Source organism: Brassica rapa, chromosome A09 (assembly GCF_000309985.2).
Source record: "Brassica rapa cultivar Chiifu-401-42 chromosome A09, CAAS_Brap_v3.01, whole genome shotgun sequence".
NCBI lineage: Eukaryota > Viridiplantae > Streptophyta > Magnoliopsida > Brassicales > Brassicaceae > Brassica > Brassica rapa.
Window position 1 is genome coordinate 40921285 of NC_024803.2, and position 17551 is coordinate 40938835.

Genomic DNA, 17551 nt, shown 5'->3' on the forward strand with positions numbered 1-17551 from the left:
AACACTCCAAATCTTTAAAGCCCAAACCACCACTCTCCTTTGGCAAACACATTTTATCCCAACTTAACCAGTGAATCTTCCTCTTGTGTTCCACTGAGCTCCACCAGAAATTTGCTATCGCACTAGTTAGATTAGAACAAACTGTTTTAGGCAGTTTATAACAGGACATAGCCGATACGGGTACGGCCGAGGCAACAGCCTTAATCATCACCTCCTTACCACCTTGAGAAAGTGTTCTTGCATGCCATCCTGAGATTATCTTACTCATTCTTTCTTTGATGTAGGAGAACAACTGGACCTTTGAACCTTTCAAACAATCCGGTAGGCCCAAATATTTCGAGTTCCCTCCCTCAGCATCAATACCAAGCTTCTGTCTAACGAAGATTCTCTTCTCTTCAGGTACCTTCTTCCCAAACGTTATTGTAGACTTTGCACGATTAATCAACTGTCCTGTAACTTGACCATATCTCATCAAAAGGCTCCATAAAGCTCCACTCTGTTCTTCATTTGCTTTACAAGCAAACAAACAGTCATCAGCAAACAAAAGGTGATGCACATTAGGTCACATGATATTCTTACTGTTTACATACTTAGTCTGAATATATGGGATTCAGCCAAACTCAAATCAAAACCAACAAGGTTGGATGTTGCAATTGGTTTACAGATACATGTCACGCCAAACAGGGCCGGTTTACTTGGGACACGAGCCCGGCTCCTCCTTATAATAATAGTTAATGTTCAATTTTTTTATACATCTATATTTTTATATATGAAAAAATTATAAATATAATAAATAAAATTGAAAAGAAACTAAAATTATTTAAAATTATACAAAATATTACTGACTAATTAAATTTTAAAAATATTTTAAACATTATTTGAATATAAAATTTAGAGAGTATTTTTTTTTTAGTCCTAGGACCTGTTAAGCCGACCCTGACACCAAAAAGGGACATTCAATTCGTATTTTCCAGTTCAGTACGGGTTCTGTATCATGTTGCTTTCCTTTTTTCTATTACACACGTGTTTATTTCCCCTATATAATCTCTCGCGCATGATTAAAGCTTACGCTATTCTCGCTATCCCCTGCTACATTGCTTCCCTAGGGTTTTCGACTTCATCGTCGACCTTCGATCATAACCGCACCAAACCAATGGTGGCTGCTAGACATGACCGGCCAGTGAATGTTCCTCTCGTGTCTCCGTCTCACTCGTTTGCGTCTGAAGACGAAGATCCCATGTCAAAGGTCGTCAGCTTAAGCTCAACTTCAAAGCGTGAGGTTAAAAACTTGAAGCTAAAACTAATCTCCGAGGTGGATAAAGTTAGGATCGTAATCACAAGGTTCGATCCCCAAGGCGGAAACAAGAAAATAGAAACAGTTAAGAAGAGCGGGCATGGAGGTACGGTTCATATTTTCAGGAACTGTAACAACTTGCTTAGGAAGTTGATGACGCATAAGTATGGATGGGTGTTCAATGTCCCAGTGGATGCTGAAGGACTTTGCTTGCGTGATTACCACACCATCGTTAAAGAGCCTATGGATTTGGGTACAGTGAAGTCTAAGTTGGGGGAGGGTTTGTATAACTCACCGTTGGATTTCGCTGAGGATGTGAGACTTACTTTTAACAATGCCATCTTGTATAATCCAATGGGGAATGATGTGCATAGTATGGCTAAGTTTTTACTGAGTATGTTTGAGGAGAAGTGGGTTTCCATTGAAGTGCAGCTTGATAGTCTTCCCATTGTAGACCCATTACCAGCTCCTACAGTACTCAAGGATAGGACTTTGGAGAGAGTAGAGTCTATGACAACACCAGTGGAGACTCCTGTTGATAATAGGGACCTTACGCTGGATGAGAAACGGAGACTCATCGAAGAGCTTCAGGACTTGCCTTGTGACAAACTAGAGACAGTTGTTCAGATTATAAAGAAGAGTAATCCAGAACTCTCTCAACAAGACGATGATGAGATTGAGCTGGATATTGACAGTCTTGACATTCAAACGCTTTGGGAGCTGTATAGATTTGTGACTGGGTATAAGGAGAGCTTGAATAATAGAAAAGAGGATCAGGGGTTTGGTTCAGAAAGAGATGCTGAATCTGCTCACAATATTATCCAAGAACCGGCCGGTAATATTTGCTTCAATAGCTAAATGTTTGTTTTCAGGTCTTTATGCTCTTTATTGATTCTAGCTCATATCATTGTCTCCTCTTTTGCTTTCATAGACCACTTTAGCACTTAGTATTTATTCTCACACAAAAAAATGGGATAATGATTATTCAAGTAGTTCTTATTTCTAATAGTTCTAGAAGTGACACATGATCTTGCTCTAGTGGTAAACTTTGAAACTGATCTGTGTAGGCTCTTTCACCTTATCAGGATCACAGCTCACATCACTTTTCTTCTTTGATCTGCAGATTCTGACAGTGATAGCTCCTCGGGACGTGGATTAGATGCTGGCAATTAGGGTTGACAAGTTAAAAAAAAGTGGTTAGCTTAATTATAGTCAGAGTACGTTGTTACCCATCTCTTTTAATAGCACAGTTAGAATTTTTCTACGTCTATCACTTTTCACGTTCGGATTGTTATCTGTTTTTGGATTTTTTTTTAACTTTACAGAAAGAAGCTGAACAATATATTTTTAGATGTCTTTGTCTCTTGTCATTGATGTAATAAACATATTTTTGTTCCACTGCGTCTTCGTTTGGAACAATTGAAAGTTTGATTTTTAGAACAATAGGTTTCTTATTTATCATAATCATCAGAAAAAAATATAATGGATGCCTTAACTTCGATAGAAAAGAAGAGAGAAGGAATATGAGCAGCTTGCAATATGGTCCGGAGCATTGGTTTTGATGTGATCAACACTATAAGAAACATGCGACAACATCTCCATACCCCAAAGGCTCATAGTCAAATGTACCATTTGCATCAGAAAGATTCTAAGTTGGAGCTATTGTATTTGTAGATAATAAGGCTCTCTTAACAGTATATATATATACCAAGATCCAATCTGGTTATCAATCAGTGAATTGAAAGAGAAGTAGTATTCAATCTTATGACAATATAAGACTGAATATCTTTTCTTCTTCAACAGGATGAACCTATAATCTATGGCCACTTGTTCTGAAACCAGCCATTAGTGCTGAAAACAAGTTAAAAGCATCCCATCATCTTTAAAAGCAATACTAGTGATATTTATACTATAGATGATATACACATCATACAACAGCGTCAAGCGCACCTCAACAACTGACCAATGATATGCGACATCACATGTCAACCCTCGACTCATGTATACGGGATCTGATTAAAGAAATGCACCACCTTGTACAGTGTCGGCTCTTGACCATGGCAGTAGGGGCAATGGCCATGGGTCTTTGGGCTCAGAATTTTATTTAGTGTGATTTTAGTAGTAATAAAAGGCCCACATTAATTTGTTAAAGAGAAAATAGCTAGTAACTTTATAACAAAAAAACCAAGGTGCACATTATTTTTTTTAGTGTGTATTGTCTTTCGTATTTAAAGGAACTCATACCTATTTTTTATTTGTTGTGGATTATTGAAATTCTTTAGTTGAACTTAAATACAGTGAAAAAATGTTTAAAATATGGCCTTTTTTTTTTATGTTTGCCCAAGGCTATTAGATTGTTTAATACGGGTCTGACCTTGTAACTCTTAACGAATCTATAACCTTCATAGTTCATATCAAGACAAAAACATTATGGTATCAAGGCATTATTAACTTATTCGATATTGTGATGGTCCCAAAGAAAGAAAGAAATAAAATATAGTAAATTACAATTTTACCCTTATAGAGTGAGAAAAAGGGGAAGGCGTTTTTTTCTTCTCTCGTTCCTCCATTTTCTAGAGAGAGAGAGAGAAGAGAAATCAATCATCGATCAAAGTGGTTCAATCGATGAAGAAAACTATCTGAATGGAATGTGAATCGATGGATTTGGTTATGGTGATGACGCGATCTTCGACTCTGTGATTACGATTTGGAAGCTCAGATTTTGTAATTCGGATTATCTACGCCAAAAAAGGAAAAAAAGAAATGAACGGTGCCGCTGCTTCCTCCGCCGGTTCTCCTCTGGAGTGGAGATTCTCTCAGGTCTTCGGCGAGCGAACCGCCGGAGAAGAAGTCCAGGAAGGTAATCATTGGCGTAAGGCGTTAGAGATTTGAGTTTTAGATCCGGAGGTTATTTGAGAACTAGTGATTTGGTTTGGATCTGATTTTGGATGATAGTGGGATTAGTGAGTTATTGCTTCCACTGATTACTTGATTAGTGAGAGCTTTTGATGAATCTCTGTGACTTGTGTTTGTAAAGATTTTCACTGTGAGTAGATAGAAGAGAGTATTCGAGCTGCAGTGTATGGTTTTAATGTGTTTTCGCTCTTACAATTTAGTGATGAATTCTTATGTGACGATTTCTTTCTGCAGTTGACATCATCTCAGCCATTGAGTTTGATAAAAGTGGAGACCATCTTGCAACTGGTGACCGTGGAGGCCGAGTTGTTCTTTTTGAGAGGACTGATACTAAAGATGTGCGTTTCCTTTCTCTTCTGCGATATTTACTTCAGTTTTTTTATTTGAAGAGTTGTTTTGTGTTGTAATTCATTCTTGTTGCGATGTTTTTTTTTCTTTTTCAGCGTGGTGGATCCAGGAGGGATGCTGAGCAGATGGATTACGCAGTTAAGCATCCTGAGTTTCGATATAAAACAGAGTTTCAGTCTCATGAACCTGAGGTACATAACCGGATTCCACTTACGAGTTAGTGTGTTTCTAGTGCTACAGAATAATCTCGCTCTCCAATCTCTTTCAGTTTGACTATCTCAAGAGTTTGGAAATAGAGGAGAAAATCAACAAAATCAGATGGTGTCAGCCAGCAAACGGTGCATTGTTTCTGCTTTCCACAAATGATAAAACCATCAAATACTGGAAGGTGAGACATCTGGATGGTCTTTTATCTTATTTCAAAATATATTAGGTGTGACATGTGAAAAGGTTCTAGAAACTGGGTGGTTATGCTTCCTAGACTCCATCAAGAAATAAAGCTGAATTGTTTTTTTACCCATCCACTCATTTTTTATCAAACAGGTACAAGAGAAGAAGATCAAGAAAATTTCTGAAATGAATATTGATCCGTCGAAAGCTTTTGGAGACAATCGACCAAGTCCAAGTAGCCCTCCTCAGTTACTTGCTAATGGAGTACATGACTACCTCAGCAAGGACTTCTCTTTCCCGCCAGGAGGCATCCCATCTCTGCGTTTGCCTATGGTAGTTGTACTCAATGCAATATTTTTTCCCCCTTTTACTGTCAAATGAAGTGAGTTTTAGTTTCAGGATTCTGAAAACTAAAGGCTATATAGATATCCAGTATGTTCACTATATTTTTTGGTGATGCCTTTAGCTTTTGTCCAGTAAAAAGAGTTGATCAAGTAACCTTTTTGATTGCTTTGTACTTAGAGACTGGAAGGTGTGGATGTATTCATCGTGTTGATGATCCTACTACATGAATTGTGAAACGTAGGAACTAGTTGGTTTTTCCCGTTTGTCGTAACTAGAGCTCAGTACCAACTTAGTGTCACGCATTACTCAATCGATACTTTGCTTGGAATAATTGGTTGTTCTGCATATTTAGGTGACTAGTCAGGAGACCAGCCTTGTGGCCAGGTGCCGAAGAGTGTATGCTCATGCTCATGATTACCATATTAATTCAATCTCAAATAGCAGGTAATTTTTTTTTTACTAAGTATTCCCACAAGATATCTTTTAGATCACGTTTTAAAATGTATTTCTCCATAATTTTGTTCCTTGAGATAATGTATCGTTCCTCTAACTTTTGAAGCGACGGTGAAACCTTCATTTCGGCTGATGATCTGCGAGTAAATCTCTGGAATTTGGAGATCAGCAACCAGAGTTTCAATATTGTTGATGTTAAGCCCACAAACATGGAGGACTTAACTGGTATGCTTTCTTCCCTTACTTTGTTTGAAGTTATATCTGTTATTTTCTTTACATTGTTGCATATGTTTACAACCTCGCTCTCTTTTTTCACGTTTGCTACATAAAACATTTTGTGTGTTGACCATGTTTTTGAATACTACATGGTCTCTGCAGAGGTTATTACATCAGCTGAGTTTCATCCAATCCATTGTAATATGCTTGCATATAGCAGTTCAAAAGGCTCCATCCGTTTGATTGATATGAGGCAATCAGCTCTGTGTGATTCTCACACTAAATTGTAAGTTCTGTTCTCTTCATCTTTTATCGAAAAGGTCTTTTTTCTGGATATGTTCTAAGTAAGAAGGGGATATAAATAAGTAGTCAATGTCAGAAATGACTAGTAAGTGAAGATTATTAGGCTAAAGACCACTGACAATTGCTACTTCCTATCACAGGTTTGAGGAACCGGAAGCACCTGGTTCAAGATCATTTTTCACAGAGATAATTGCCTCGATTTCAGATATTAAATTCTCAAGGGATGGAAGATACATACTTAGTCGCGATTACATGACCCTCAAGGTTGGAAATCATCTGATTCTCTTGTGAATAGTTTTTCTGATAATGGCCCAATAGAGGTGTATCCTTAAGTATTTTCTGATATCTTTCCTATCTGACGTTTCAGCTATGGGACATAAACATGGATTCTGGTCCAGTTGCATCTTACCAGGTTCATGAACATCTGAGACCCAAGGTGAGAGCTTCTTTCTGTGGGCATCTCCCATTTGATGATTTTGTCCTGAAAACTAACCTCATTTATATTTTACCCGGCTGCAGCTATGCGATCTATATGAAAATGACTCCATCTTTGATAAATTCGAGTGTTGTGTGAGTGGTGATGGATTGAGAGTAGCAACAGGCTCTTACAGGTTTGATTGCTTGTCTTATGGTAAATTCAGTTCTATTCTATCTTATATAAGAGATGAATAACTGACACAATTTATTATGTGTGAAACCAGCAATCTATTCCGCGTATTTGGAGCATCTAAAGGAAGTACTGAAGCTGCAACTTTGGAAGCTAGCAAAAACCCAACGAGGTAAATCAGAAAACAGAGAACATAGATAGTTAAACACAAGTCATAGAAGTATATATTGACTAATCGCAACTCAATGGTTTATATATTAGGAGGCAAATCCAGACACCTGCAAGACCTTCCAGATCTATGACCAGTATGATTAGACGAGGTTAGTGGTAGTGGTCACAGTAAAACCCATTCAAGCTTTTACTGTTATCTTGTGGTGTGAAAAAAGTGTTTGGGTGCAGGATCAGAGAGCCCCGGAGCTGAGAATGGGAACGCAAACGATTTTACAAATAAGTTGCTGCATATGGCTTGGCACCCAACAGAGAACTCAATTGCTTGTGCAGCAGCAAACAGCTTGTACATGTATTATGCATGAACTGGAGATAGAGAGAAGAAAAAAACATGGAACGAGCTTGCTCCAGTTTAACTTTCCCTTTCTGTGTTTTCTGGCTCTCTATCTTTTCTTTCTTTCTCTTTTAACTACCAAAGTGATGATGTAACTACAAAAGGTGTAGTAACAGAGTTATGCTATGAACAACACCAAACACTGATCAGTCACTGCGACGCAGGCCATGGAAGAAGCAACAGTATAATCTTTCAGGAGTTAGAAGGTACAAAATGTTGGGGAAGAAAAGAAGAGACCTTGTTGCCGAGGATAATATTTTTTTCAGTTTCGACTCTATTACTCTTTTATTGTCTGTGATTTTATTAGGATGAGACGATTGGGAGGGTTGTGCTTCAAATTTGTTTATTGATTCTTTTGTCATATCTTTTTTTTTTTTACTTGAACACACCTTATGATCTCTCTATGTCTCCTTTTCAATTATATTTTCAGACACCCTTTTTTGATTTTTACCAATAAAAAGTAGTTGTATCATCATATCATCAATTGTAGTAACAATATTATCATTGACTACAATTTCTTTTGCTTTCATTCACTCTTATGATGACTGTTTAGCAAGTTAATAGAGCAAAATAAGGGAGTATAAAGTCTGAGTTTTTTTACTAATAATTCTACTGAAAACGCATCTTTAAGTGTATAGGAGGATATAGTAGGCCTGGGCGTTCGGTCCCCCCGTCGGATTCGGTTCGGTTTAAACGGGTTTTCGGATTTTCGGATGTAAGCCTAGAAGTCTCATTCGGTTTTTTAAAATTTCCGGTACGGTATCGGTTCGGAACCAACCGGGTTCGGATCGGTCCGGATAAAGCTCAGAAGATCCGCTTAAACCCGAAATTGAAATGGACCCGGTTCGGTTTCGGGTTTTGTAACCAAAATAACCAAAAAATCCCAAAAAAACCCGAACTACCCATTCATTAACACACCAAAACAGAACAAACTTTACTCTAAAACTTAGAAAGATACTGAAATTGAAAGCCACATAATAGTACAAGAGTATTAGACAACATGAATTAAACCATAAGCAAATCAAAATGCTCAGTCGATTTTGCATCTCCCCACTATGAAAATACAAACGATCGTTAACAGCTTCAGATTCATCTTTTTTGTTATGGTTTCTCAATCAAAAGATGATGTCAAAACCACCAGTAAACATAAAAGCACATATGTAAGTGAATAATAAGAACAAGAAATTACAGATAACAATGAAAAATTAAAGAGAAAACATGCATATAAAAGATGAATTAATGAAAAAAGCGAATCAAAAGACATGCAAATAGAAGATGTTTCTATTGATTTGGAATCAATTAAAAATTTCCAGAAAAACCGAAGAAGAAGAAAGAAAACTTATGAACCTGTGATTGATTTTGATTCTTCTAATTCTCAGGTAAAACATGAGACAGAGAGACAAAGAGATTTATAGTTCCATTTTATTATTATAAGATTGAATCAAAAAACTTTGTTCTTTTGGGATTAGGGTTGGTGGCCGAAAGGAAAACGAGAACAAGAGAGAGAGGAAAATACATAGAAATTATGTAAATGTAACAGCATATAACATAAAGAATAACATAAATCATATATAAGATCGGTTTAGCTCGGGTGCTTCGTTCGGACTCGGTTTACAACCGAACCGATCGGTTATCCGAAAGCCAAGAGGTTAAGACCCATTCGGTATTTAGCATGGATCCGTTACCGATCCGAACCCGCTACTTCGGTACGGGTAAAGGTATGGGCTTCGGGTATAGTTATTTTCGCCCAGGCCTAGGATATAGTATGGAGAATATAGAATTGCCCTTCTTGAAACAATGCAGGGAACAAAACATATTGAAGTAAACCATTCAACTAGTTGGTCAAGTGATTAGTTATGTCTATAGGGTCGGTTTTCCACAAACATATTTACCTTGGTCCCTAAATTTTCAAAAGAATGTATAGTACCAAAATGTAATTTCTTTTATTATTCATCTTAAAATGGTTATAGTTCACTAAATCTCATGATCAGCTTGGCATGTCTACCATGGATTTTCGTGGTGCTACAGATTTACAACGAAAATATTTCGTTTTTTATATATTACCGATGGTTGTTATCTAAAGACGTGAGGAGAGAATAAAAGAAGCTTGTTTTGATGCGGATCTTCTGATAACGTCTAACAAAATATGTATATTCTACAGATAGAGAGATATACACACAATTACACAAACAGTGTTGTGTTGTCATGCTAAGACATGTTTGGTGATCCACTGCAAATTGCTTTCGATTTTTAGGATATATTTAATTGATATATTGAAGAAATCAAATTGATGAATATTGAAAGATGTGGCCACCAAAGAAAGCTGATGTTCCTTAACTCCAAGAATATTCCTTTGTCTTAGATTTGTCACTCAATGTTCCTTCTAACTTTCCTCCCCTACTTGCTACGTGCTAGTGCCTTCTGATGCAATTCCCATAAATGTAATCCATTCTTTATTATTTTGATAAATTCAATGTTTTAAGGTTTAATCCAACCGAGTTATATTATTGTGGTTTAAACTTTTTCGATAAATTATGTGACCTAAGCGATACATATAGCCACTACACGCATCACGCATGCATATACATACATTTATACTTTTCATTCAAAATGTGGTATATCAATATAAAGCAAAATGTTTTGCCCAAAAGAAATGTAACGTCTAAAAAATTATGAAATATTGAAAATTTTCATCAAAACTAATAGACTATAATATAAATAAAAGAATAAATGTGACCCCTCAATAGTGAAATATTATCCATAACCATATCCGTACCAAAAAAATCTATTTGTTTTGGTTTGGCAGAAACAATATATTCATAGCATGTACCAAAAAGCTCTTTTTGGTAAAGAATTATTTTTTCCTATAATAAATACAAAACAAAGAAACGGATTAATAGGTGGAATATTCTTTTATCTCATTCTCTTGTCTTCTCAACTGCCTAATCCCACATGATAAAAAAGGAATAAAAGCCAAACTAAATATTAATACCCACAAGATAAAACGAGAGCCGTAAACACCGTTGGATCAGCACACCTAGTCAATGTTTGAGCCAAAACGTTATCAGATCCAACGGTTTACGAAAATAAGAACCACATTCCATAATCTCAAGGTAATATTCCAATAGCATCTTCTTAGAAAATCCCTATTCGCTATCTCTTCTCCACTCTCTTCCACTTGTATATAAATCGCATTCATCTTCTTCACATTCCATATTCACACACTTACATCTAAAACACTTTGAAACTTTTTAAGGTTTTCAGCAATATTCTTTTCTTGTACAATGGCTAACAAGAACAACAACATTGTCGTCGTGTTCGATTTCGACAAGACGATTATTGACGTGGATAGCGATAATTGGGTCGTCGATGAACTTGGTTTCACCGAGTTGTTTGACCAGCTTCTTCCGACAATGCCTTGGAACTCTCTCATGGTTTGTTCACTCGATCTCTAATACTCTAACTCGATCTTCTGTCCGCAATTTAATTAAGCATACCACTAAAGCGATATTTGGCTGTACATATATATTACAGGATAGGATGATGAAGGAGCTTCATGATCATGGTAAAACCATTGAAGAAATCAAACAAGTCTTGAGAAGAATCCCTATTCATCCTCGTGTCATCCCTGCCATCAAATCCGCTCATGCTTTAGGGTATTTAATTAATTTAATAATTTTAATTTCGTTTAATTAAACTCTGATTAAAGAAATCACATGAACACGTTCATTAATACGTTTTGGTAATTTTCCAGGTGCGAGCTGAGAATAGTGAGTGACGCGAACACGTTCTTCATCGAAACGATCGTTGAACATCTCGGGATTAGGAAGTATTTCTCCGAGATTAACACAAACCCTGGACTTGTAGATGAACAAGGAAGGTTAAGAATCTCTCCTTACCACGATTTCAACAAGTCTTCCCATGGTTGCCCTCGTTGTCCTCCTAACATGTGCAAGGTACGTACTATATACGACTTTAATTACATGCACTAATTACATGCACTAATTACAGATTTACAATTAATATTACTCTTTCTTTCGACCATTATTTCATCAAGGAGAGAAAATAAAAATTAAGTCGCTTGGCCAATTGTCAAATACACTTCCATGAATTCTGGAAAACTTTTTGTATAGAATATGTTATCTTTGGATCTGTTTTATATATTCTACGATCAATACATGTCATGTGCTGAATCTTTACGTATCCACTTGTGTAATTTTCTACTCTTAAGCCTTAACTTATACTTTTTTATTTATTTATAGGGTTTGATAATTGAGAGGATTCAAGCTTCTTTTTCCAAAGAAGGAAATAAGATGAAGATGATTTATCTTGGAGATGGTGTTGGTGATTACTGTCCGAGTCTTGGACTCAAAGCTGAAGATTACATGATGCCAAGGAAGAATTTCCCTGCTTGGGATTTGATTAGTCAAAACCCGACCTTGGTTAAGGCTACGGTTAGAGATTGGATCGATGGTGAAGCTATGGAAAAAATATTAATGGGAACTGCCAACGAGATTATGTCATCAGATGAAGAAGAGGAGAAGGAGAAGATGTTATGCTCTGATCACTGCAAAATATCTGTTGTTGGGATTGTTCATGAACCTATGTTGCCTCTTTCTCTCCAAGTTCCTCTACACCTCGTTAAGTGATTGATGAAGAGAACAAGAATCTAAGATTCTTTTTGTTTTCTTTTGTTTTGAATATAATATTGCAATCGAGAAAAATGTATAAGATATTGAATGGTTCATGCACTTACATGTACTACGTTGGATTCTTTTTTTTTTTTGAACACAAACTATTATAAAACCTTCCAACCAAAACTAGTTGGGGAGAGAGTGCAGTACAGATTTGGCTAAGGTATCAGCCCTACAGTTCAAGGAGCGAGGAATGAAGCTAAAGGAAATACAAGAGAAGCGAAAAGATAGAGTCTCGATGTCCCGAATGATTCCGTAGAGCTCAATCGAGTGGCACTTCGAGGATACGGCAGCAATGAGCGCCTGGCAGTCTGACTTAATGCAGATTGTGAGAAATCCAGCTTCTGCAGCGTGGATGAGTGCGGACCGGATAGCAAGGGCTTCCGCCATCAGGGCCGATGAGATGAACTTGAAAGTGCAGGACCCTTGTAGTAAAGTGTCTCCTTCAGTGTTGGCGATGTACCATCCGCAGCCGGCTCTGTTTGTCGACGATATCCTAGCAGCATCAGTGAAGCACGAGAGCTCGGTGGGAGTTCGGTGTGATGGAGGTCCTTGTGGGTTACGAAGTACTTGAGGAGATATCAGGGAGGCCTGAGCATTGTTCCACTCTCTAGCAGAGCTTATAGCCTTGGAGAAAGTATCCACAGGGTCAAACACTCTGTTCTCAAAGATAAGGTGATTCCTTGCTGTCCAAATAACCCAACAAACCCATGGGAATATAGTTTCCTGAACCCCCAGTGGTGGAAGGTTGGTGAGTGATGCTGTCGCAAGAAGGAAAGCCGCAAATGAGGGCATAGATGTCGGATCGAAATCCTGCTTCCAAATATTCTGAGCCCAGATCTGCTGCGAGAAGGTGCAATGGATGAAGAGATGCTCAGCTGTTTCCAGTTCTCCACAGCGGCGACAGTTGATGTGATTGAGCAGACCTCGCTTTGCTATGTTCTCACCTAGAGGAAGAGCTCCGTGTGTGATCTTCCAGAGGAAAAGCTGTAGCTTAGGAGAGACTTTGGTGGTCCAGATTGCTTTGCAGAGGGTCTGTTCCTCTATTCTCTGTTCTTCTGTCACCTCCCAGAGTTCAGCATTGCTAAGGGTAGCAGCTACAAAGTATCCTGATTTAACAGAATATGTTCCCGATTTTGTTGCTAGCCAAGCAAAAGAGTCCGGCGCTCCTGTGATACTGGGTCGGATGCGAAGGATCTGAGGGAGTAAGTGTGGTAGCAAGCTTATGATTCTCGCTTCATTCCAGACCCCGCTTCCTCTGCAAATTAGATTCTCGTTGGATTCTTATTGATGTAATTCCCTTGGAACCTTAACGGGCCTTACTTCAGAGTCTAAAATAATAGGCTCATTCATATATTGCAAAAAGAAAAAAACTCCAAACTTGTGTTATTCATGGAGACATTTAGGGTGCAACTTTAATGCAATTTTTGTTTTTGGAAAAAAATCTTCATGAATGTTTCATTCCATAGCATTCCGTATTATTCAGAAAAATAATTTTCATTTGAAAAATCATTCTAAATTATTCCAAATCGTTTTGAAATAATTGGAATTCTGATTCCATTCCATAAGTAATTCATACCATTTCATATATTATTTTATTTGTCACCAGTTAGGCTCATATTGTGTCCGTTATCCCGTGTTGCAGTGGGATACTTTTTTTTGTTGCATATTCTGGCCGATCAGTCCATCAAAGATCGTCGTTCAAATTTACGCCAGCCTCGATTCACAAGTTTAAAACCCAATTCACAGAGGGTGTAACTGGTTTAAAATTTATTAAATGTAGTGGTGCCAGAGTTTGGCATAGTGGATGGTTGTGGTGGCATTAAGTGATTAATCGATACATAGTTTAAAAACGATACATAGTGGATGGTTGTGGTGGCATATTGATGTAGTTTAAAACTAGTGTATTATTTATCTCATAGTTTCAATATCTAAGTTTAAATTTTACATTTATTTTTTTATCTTGATTTTTAATGTTTTTAAATTACCCAATAGTAACAACTTACAAGGACAAATTGTTGCAGTAAGAGAATCTATTTTGAGTTTGAAGAATTTGAAGCTATATGGAATGGCAAAAAATGATTTTCTTGATTGCTACTCCTTATTTAATACTCCCTCTGTTTCAAAATACATGAAGTTTTAAGATTATGTACAACTATTAAGAAACTTGTTTTTTTATCTTAAAAATATCATTAAAATATAAATTAAAAGTTATTCAACCAATCACAAAACATACTACAAAATATTATTGGCTATACAATTTTTGATAAAGTGAAAAAAATGCATTGATATATGAAAACATCATCTATTTTGAAACATCAAAAACTCCTTAAAACATCATCTATTTTGAAACGGAGGGAGCAGTGGCGGATCTACAGCCATAAAGGGTGGGGCAGATGCCCCATATAAATTTTATAAAACATGGATTTTCTTTACTATTTATAACAGATTTTGGAAATTTTGGTTAAGTTTGCCCCCATCAAATCTTAAATATAGGGTTGAATGTTATTCTTCTTTGACATTTGAAAATGTTGCCCCCCTCGATAAAACTTTCTAGATCCGCCACTGGGAGGGAGAATTACATATTTTAGGAAAAAAATTGTTTTAAAAAGATCTATTTTTTACATTTTCAAGACATGCTTTATTAACTAATTGTAAATTTCAAAAAACTTAATTATACTTACTGAATTTTTATTGGCTTAAAATTATGGAACAAAGATAAACACAAAAAATTATGCAAATTTCATGTGTTTTATTCAAATGTGTGAAAAAACTAGAATATGTAACATTAAGAAACAGAGGGAGTATTAACTATCTACCAACAATTGTTGTCACTTCATCTAGCTATATTAAACCAAACCAGAGTTGGAAATTATCCGGTATTCATGTTTTCACGACTCTGGTATCAACCTACCTAATACATGTATAGACTATGGTCCCCCCCTATGGGACCTGTGACCGAAAGCGACCAAGACCTGTTTGTATCTGACCTGATTTGTAGAGGAAGCGGGAACTGGAATATCCCGAGAATCATGAGCTCACTCCCAGCGCTACTCCCTCAAATCCTACAGCTCCGTCCTAGCATTACAGGAGCACCAGACTCCTTTGCATGGCTCGCAACAAAATCAGGGAGCTACTCTGTGAAATCAGGGTACTATGTTGCTGCATCCCAGGGCAATGATGAGATCAGAGAGACAACAGAGGCCCAGAGAGTGGTGGAACAGACCTTATGCAAGGCAATCTGGACTGCCAAAGTTTCCCCTAAACTACAACTCTTCTTATGGAAGATTACACATGGAGCTCTCCCTTTAGGAGAAAACCTAGCTAAGAGGGGATTACTCAATCACATCACCTGCCGACACTGTGGAGAATTAGAAACAGCCGAGCATCTCTTCCTTCATTGTAGCTTCTCAAGACAGGTTTGGGCTCAGAACATATGGAAACAGGACTTTGATCCAACATCTATGTCTTCCTTTGCGTCAGCATTCCTAGCAACATCAACCCTCATCAATCTGCCCCCGCTAGGAGTCAAGGAAACCATCTTCCCTTGGGTTTGCTGGGTAATTTGGACAGCAAGAAACAAACGTATTTTTGAAAACATAGTTTTCGAACCTAAGGACATCTTCTCCAAGGCTATTAGTACAGCCAAGGAATGGAACAATGCTCAGGATTCCCTGTTATCGCCCCCAGTGCCTCGCAACCTTCAGAATCGTCAAGTGCATCGACCCCTCACCGAGCTCTCCTGTTTCACTGATGCTGCTTGGACTTCGACGAACAGAGCTGGCTGCGGCTGGTACATCATGAGTTTGGAAGGTAATGTACTACTAAAGGGGTCATGCGTCTTCGAGTTCATCACATCGGCCATGATGGCGGAAGCCCTTGCTATCCGGTCCGCTCTCGTCCATGCTTCTGAAGCTGGAATATCCAAAATCTGCATTAAATCAGATTGCCAGGCGCTCATTGCTGCCATCTCCTCGACGTGCCACTCGGTTGAGCTCTACGGAATCTTCCGAGACATCGAGAACCTATCTTTACGTTTCTCTTGTATTTCTTTTAGCTTCATTTCTCGTTCTCTGAACTGTATGGCTGACTCTTTGGCCAAGTCTGTACTACGCTCTGCTTTCCCCAACTAGTTGGTTGGAAGATTTATAATATTTGGTGTTCAAAAAAAAAAAAAAAAAAAGACTATGGTTAGTGGTTATAGAGAAAATGGGATGAATACTAATAAGCTATAACATAGAATATAAAAAACAAACAAACATAAACCTTAATAAACAATGGTAGCTACAACATTTTAGTTATAAGAGATTTGAAAAGCCTAAACGCAACAACACATCATACTCATAATGTCAAATATTCTAGCAAATGAAGATCATTTTATACTTAGGGAAGTAAACGACTGGTTTCATCTTCGTTTTGGTACATATCTTCTGTTTTCCTAACAGCTGCGTGGGACAATACAACCGCCACGCCTGCCACGATGGCCACTGCAATATTGAGCTTTGCGTCGGTTAAGAAAAGTATCGAGAGAGTGAGAACAGACATGGCCATAAGAACGACACGGTGGTCGATCTCGCGGTCGAATACAGTGAGTGGTTCATCACGGAGGAAGTAGAGGAAGAGCCACGCGCCGATTATAGCGAGTAGGATTAGGAGTGACAAGGGATTCCAGACCAGACTGAGGAACACGGAGAAGAGGACAACGATGGTGTAGTTTGTCTGGAAGTAGACGGTGTTCGCTTTGATTCTGGTGATCACGGTGGCTATTTTGCGCGGAAAGTTGAAAGAGTGGAGGTCGAGCATTTGTTTCCATGAACGGCGTGTGGCGAGGCCGGGTCTTACGTTCTGTTGGTCATTGGCTCGTGTGATGTACTCGAGTTTTGGTGCTAGGTCGTTAGCTGACGTTGGATTTGTGCCGTATGTTGTCATGTATGTTTTTTTTTTCCTTCTGAAATATGAGAGAGATATTATTTTTGCTGGAAGTGTGATGTGTTGTGAAAAGTGAAGATAGAGTTGTATACAACTGAGAGGTTATATAAAGCCATAAGCTCCCATAAAATAAAATATTGAAACAATGATCGTGTTTGTATAAGAAAAGTGGAAAATGGGATACGTATAATGCGCTCGAAAACACTAATTAATAAGTAACATGTTATTGTGTTATCCTCCAATGATGGTAATAACAACTCATTTATATGCAAGGACATATCTTCGACTCTTATATATATACATCTCTATACTTAAATGTAAATGATCTTAGGAATGTAATTAGTCAGATAATTACTCCAATCACTAGAGGATAATTACGCTAATCACCTAATATATGGGATATGCTTTCTGAAGGTAATGATATCTCATCATAACAACATACCACTATCATGATGAATTGATCCAGTGACTTGGCTATTTCGATGATAGTCTGA

General features: G+C 37.6%; 5 protein-coding genes across 7 annotated transcripts; 3 read left to right on the forward strand and 2 right to left on the reverse strand.

The window, feature by feature from the left end:
* Positions 1-948: 948 nt before the first annotated feature.
* On the forward strand, positions 949-4045 carry LOC103842734 (transcription factor GTE5, chloroplastic-like). The gene is made up of 2 exons (XM_018654450.2): positions 949-2129; positions 2418-4045. Exons 1-2 carry the CDS (start codon positions 995-997, stop codon positions 2465-2467), a joined length of 1185 nt encoding a protein of 394 aa, XP_018509966.2. The 5' UTR covers positions 949-994; the 3' UTR covers positions 2468-4045.
* Positions 3828-7909, forward strand: LOC103842735 (serine/threonine protein phosphatase 2A 55 kDa regulatory subunit B beta isoform). 2 transcript variants are annotated; one of them, XM_009119395.2, is made up of 14 exons: positions 3828-4154; positions 4445-4548; positions 4654-4749; positions 4827-4946; positions 5102-5284; positions 5646-5737; positions 5853-5971; positions 6125-6248; positions 6406-6529; positions 6633-6701; positions 6785-6876; positions 6967-7044; positions 7134-7192; positions 7272-7909. In XM_009119395.2, exons 1-14 carry the CDS (start codon positions 4058-4060, stop codon positions 7403-7405), a joined length of 1491 nt encoding a protein of 496 aa, XP_009117643.1. In that variant the 5' UTR covers positions 3828-4057; the 3' UTR covers positions 7406-7909. The 2 variants fall into 2 exon arrangements, with proteins under 2 accessions (XP_009117643.1, XP_009117644.1); XM_009119396.2 differs by having other exon boundaries at positions 3829-4154; positions 5102-5281.
* A 1319-nt stretch (positions 7910-9228) lies between these two features.
* On the forward strand, positions 9229-13493 carry LOC103842736 (inorganic pyrophosphatase 2). Of its 2 annotated transcripts, XR_004451947.1 has the most exons (5): positions 10648-10868; positions 10969-11090; positions 11189-11390; positions 11697-12198; positions 13403-13493. XR_004451947.1 is itself a non-coding variant. In XM_009119398.3 (4 exons), exons 1-4 carry the CDS (start codon positions 10719-10721, stop codon positions 12081-12083), a joined length of 861 nt encoding a protein of 286 aa, XP_009117646.1. In that variant the 5' UTR covers positions 9229-10718; the 3' UTR covers positions 12084-12185. The 2 variants fall into 2 exon arrangements, 1 of the variants encoding a protein (XP_009117646.1); XM_009119398.3 differs by lacking the exon at positions 13403-13493 and having other exon boundaries at positions 9229-10868; positions 11697-12185.
* Positions 12255-13481, reverse strand: LOC103842788. Its single transcript, XM_009119451.2, has 2 exons — positions 13437-13481; positions 12255-13325 (listed from the first exon to the last, which is right to left on the reverse strand). Exons 1-2 carry the CDS (start codon positions 13479-13481, stop codon positions 12255-12257), a joined length of 1116 nt encoding a protein of 371 aa, XP_009117699.2.
* A 2852-nt stretch (positions 13494-16345) lies between the features above and the next one.
* LOC103842737 (PRA1 family protein F1) lies at positions 16346-17293 on the reverse strand. The gene has a single exon (XM_009119399.3). The coding sequence runs from the start codon at positions 17055-17057 to the stop codon at positions 16512-16514; it is 546 nt and encodes a 181-aa protein (XP_009117647.1). The 5' UTR covers positions 17058-17293; the 3' UTR covers positions 16346-16511.
* Positions 17294-17551: the final 258 nt, after the last annotated feature.

Coding starts and splice junctions, on each gene's coding strand:
- LOC103842734 (XM_018654450.2), top strand. CDS start 995: ATGTTGCTTTCCTTTTTTCTATTACACACGTGTTTATTTCCCCTATAT. Junction 2,130..2,417: donor TATTATCCAAGAACCGGCCG/GTAATATTTGCT, acceptor TTTGATCTGCAG/ATTCTGACAGTGATAGCTCC.
- LOC103842735 (XM_009119395.2), top strand. CDS start 4,058: ATGAACGGTGCCGCTGCTTCCTCCGCCGGTTCTCCTCTGGAGTGGAGA. Junction 4,947..5,101: donor AAACCATCAAATACTGGAAG/GTGAGACATCTG, acceptor TTTATCAAACAG/GTACAAGAGAAGAAGATCAA. Junction 7,193..7,271: donor GACCAGTATGATTAGACGAG/GTTAGTGGTAGT, acceptor GTTTGGGTGCAG/GATCAGAGAGCCCCGGAGCT.
- LOC103842736 (XM_009119398.3), top strand. CDS start 10,719: ATGGCTAACAAGAACAACAACATTGTCGTCGTGTTCGATTTCGACAAG. Junction 10,869..10,968: donor TGCCTTGGAACTCTCTCATG/GTTTGTTCACTC, acceptor TATATATTACAG/GATAGGATGATGAAGGAGCT. Junction 11,391..11,696: donor GTCCTCCTAACATGTGCAAG/GTACGTACTATA, acceptor ATTTATTTATAG/GGTTTGATAATTGAGAGGAT.
- LOC103842788 (XM_009119451.2), bottom strand. CDS start 13,481: ATGAATGAGCCTATTATTTTAGACTCTGAAGTAAGGCCCGTTAAG. Junction 13,326..13,436: donor CTGAAGTAAGGCCCGTTAAG/GTTCCAAGGGAA, acceptor TTACTCCCTCAG/ATCCTTCGCATCCGACCCAG.
- LOC103842737 (XM_009119399.3), bottom strand. CDS start 17,057: ATGACAACATACGGCACAAATCCAACGTCAGCTAACGACCTAGCACCA.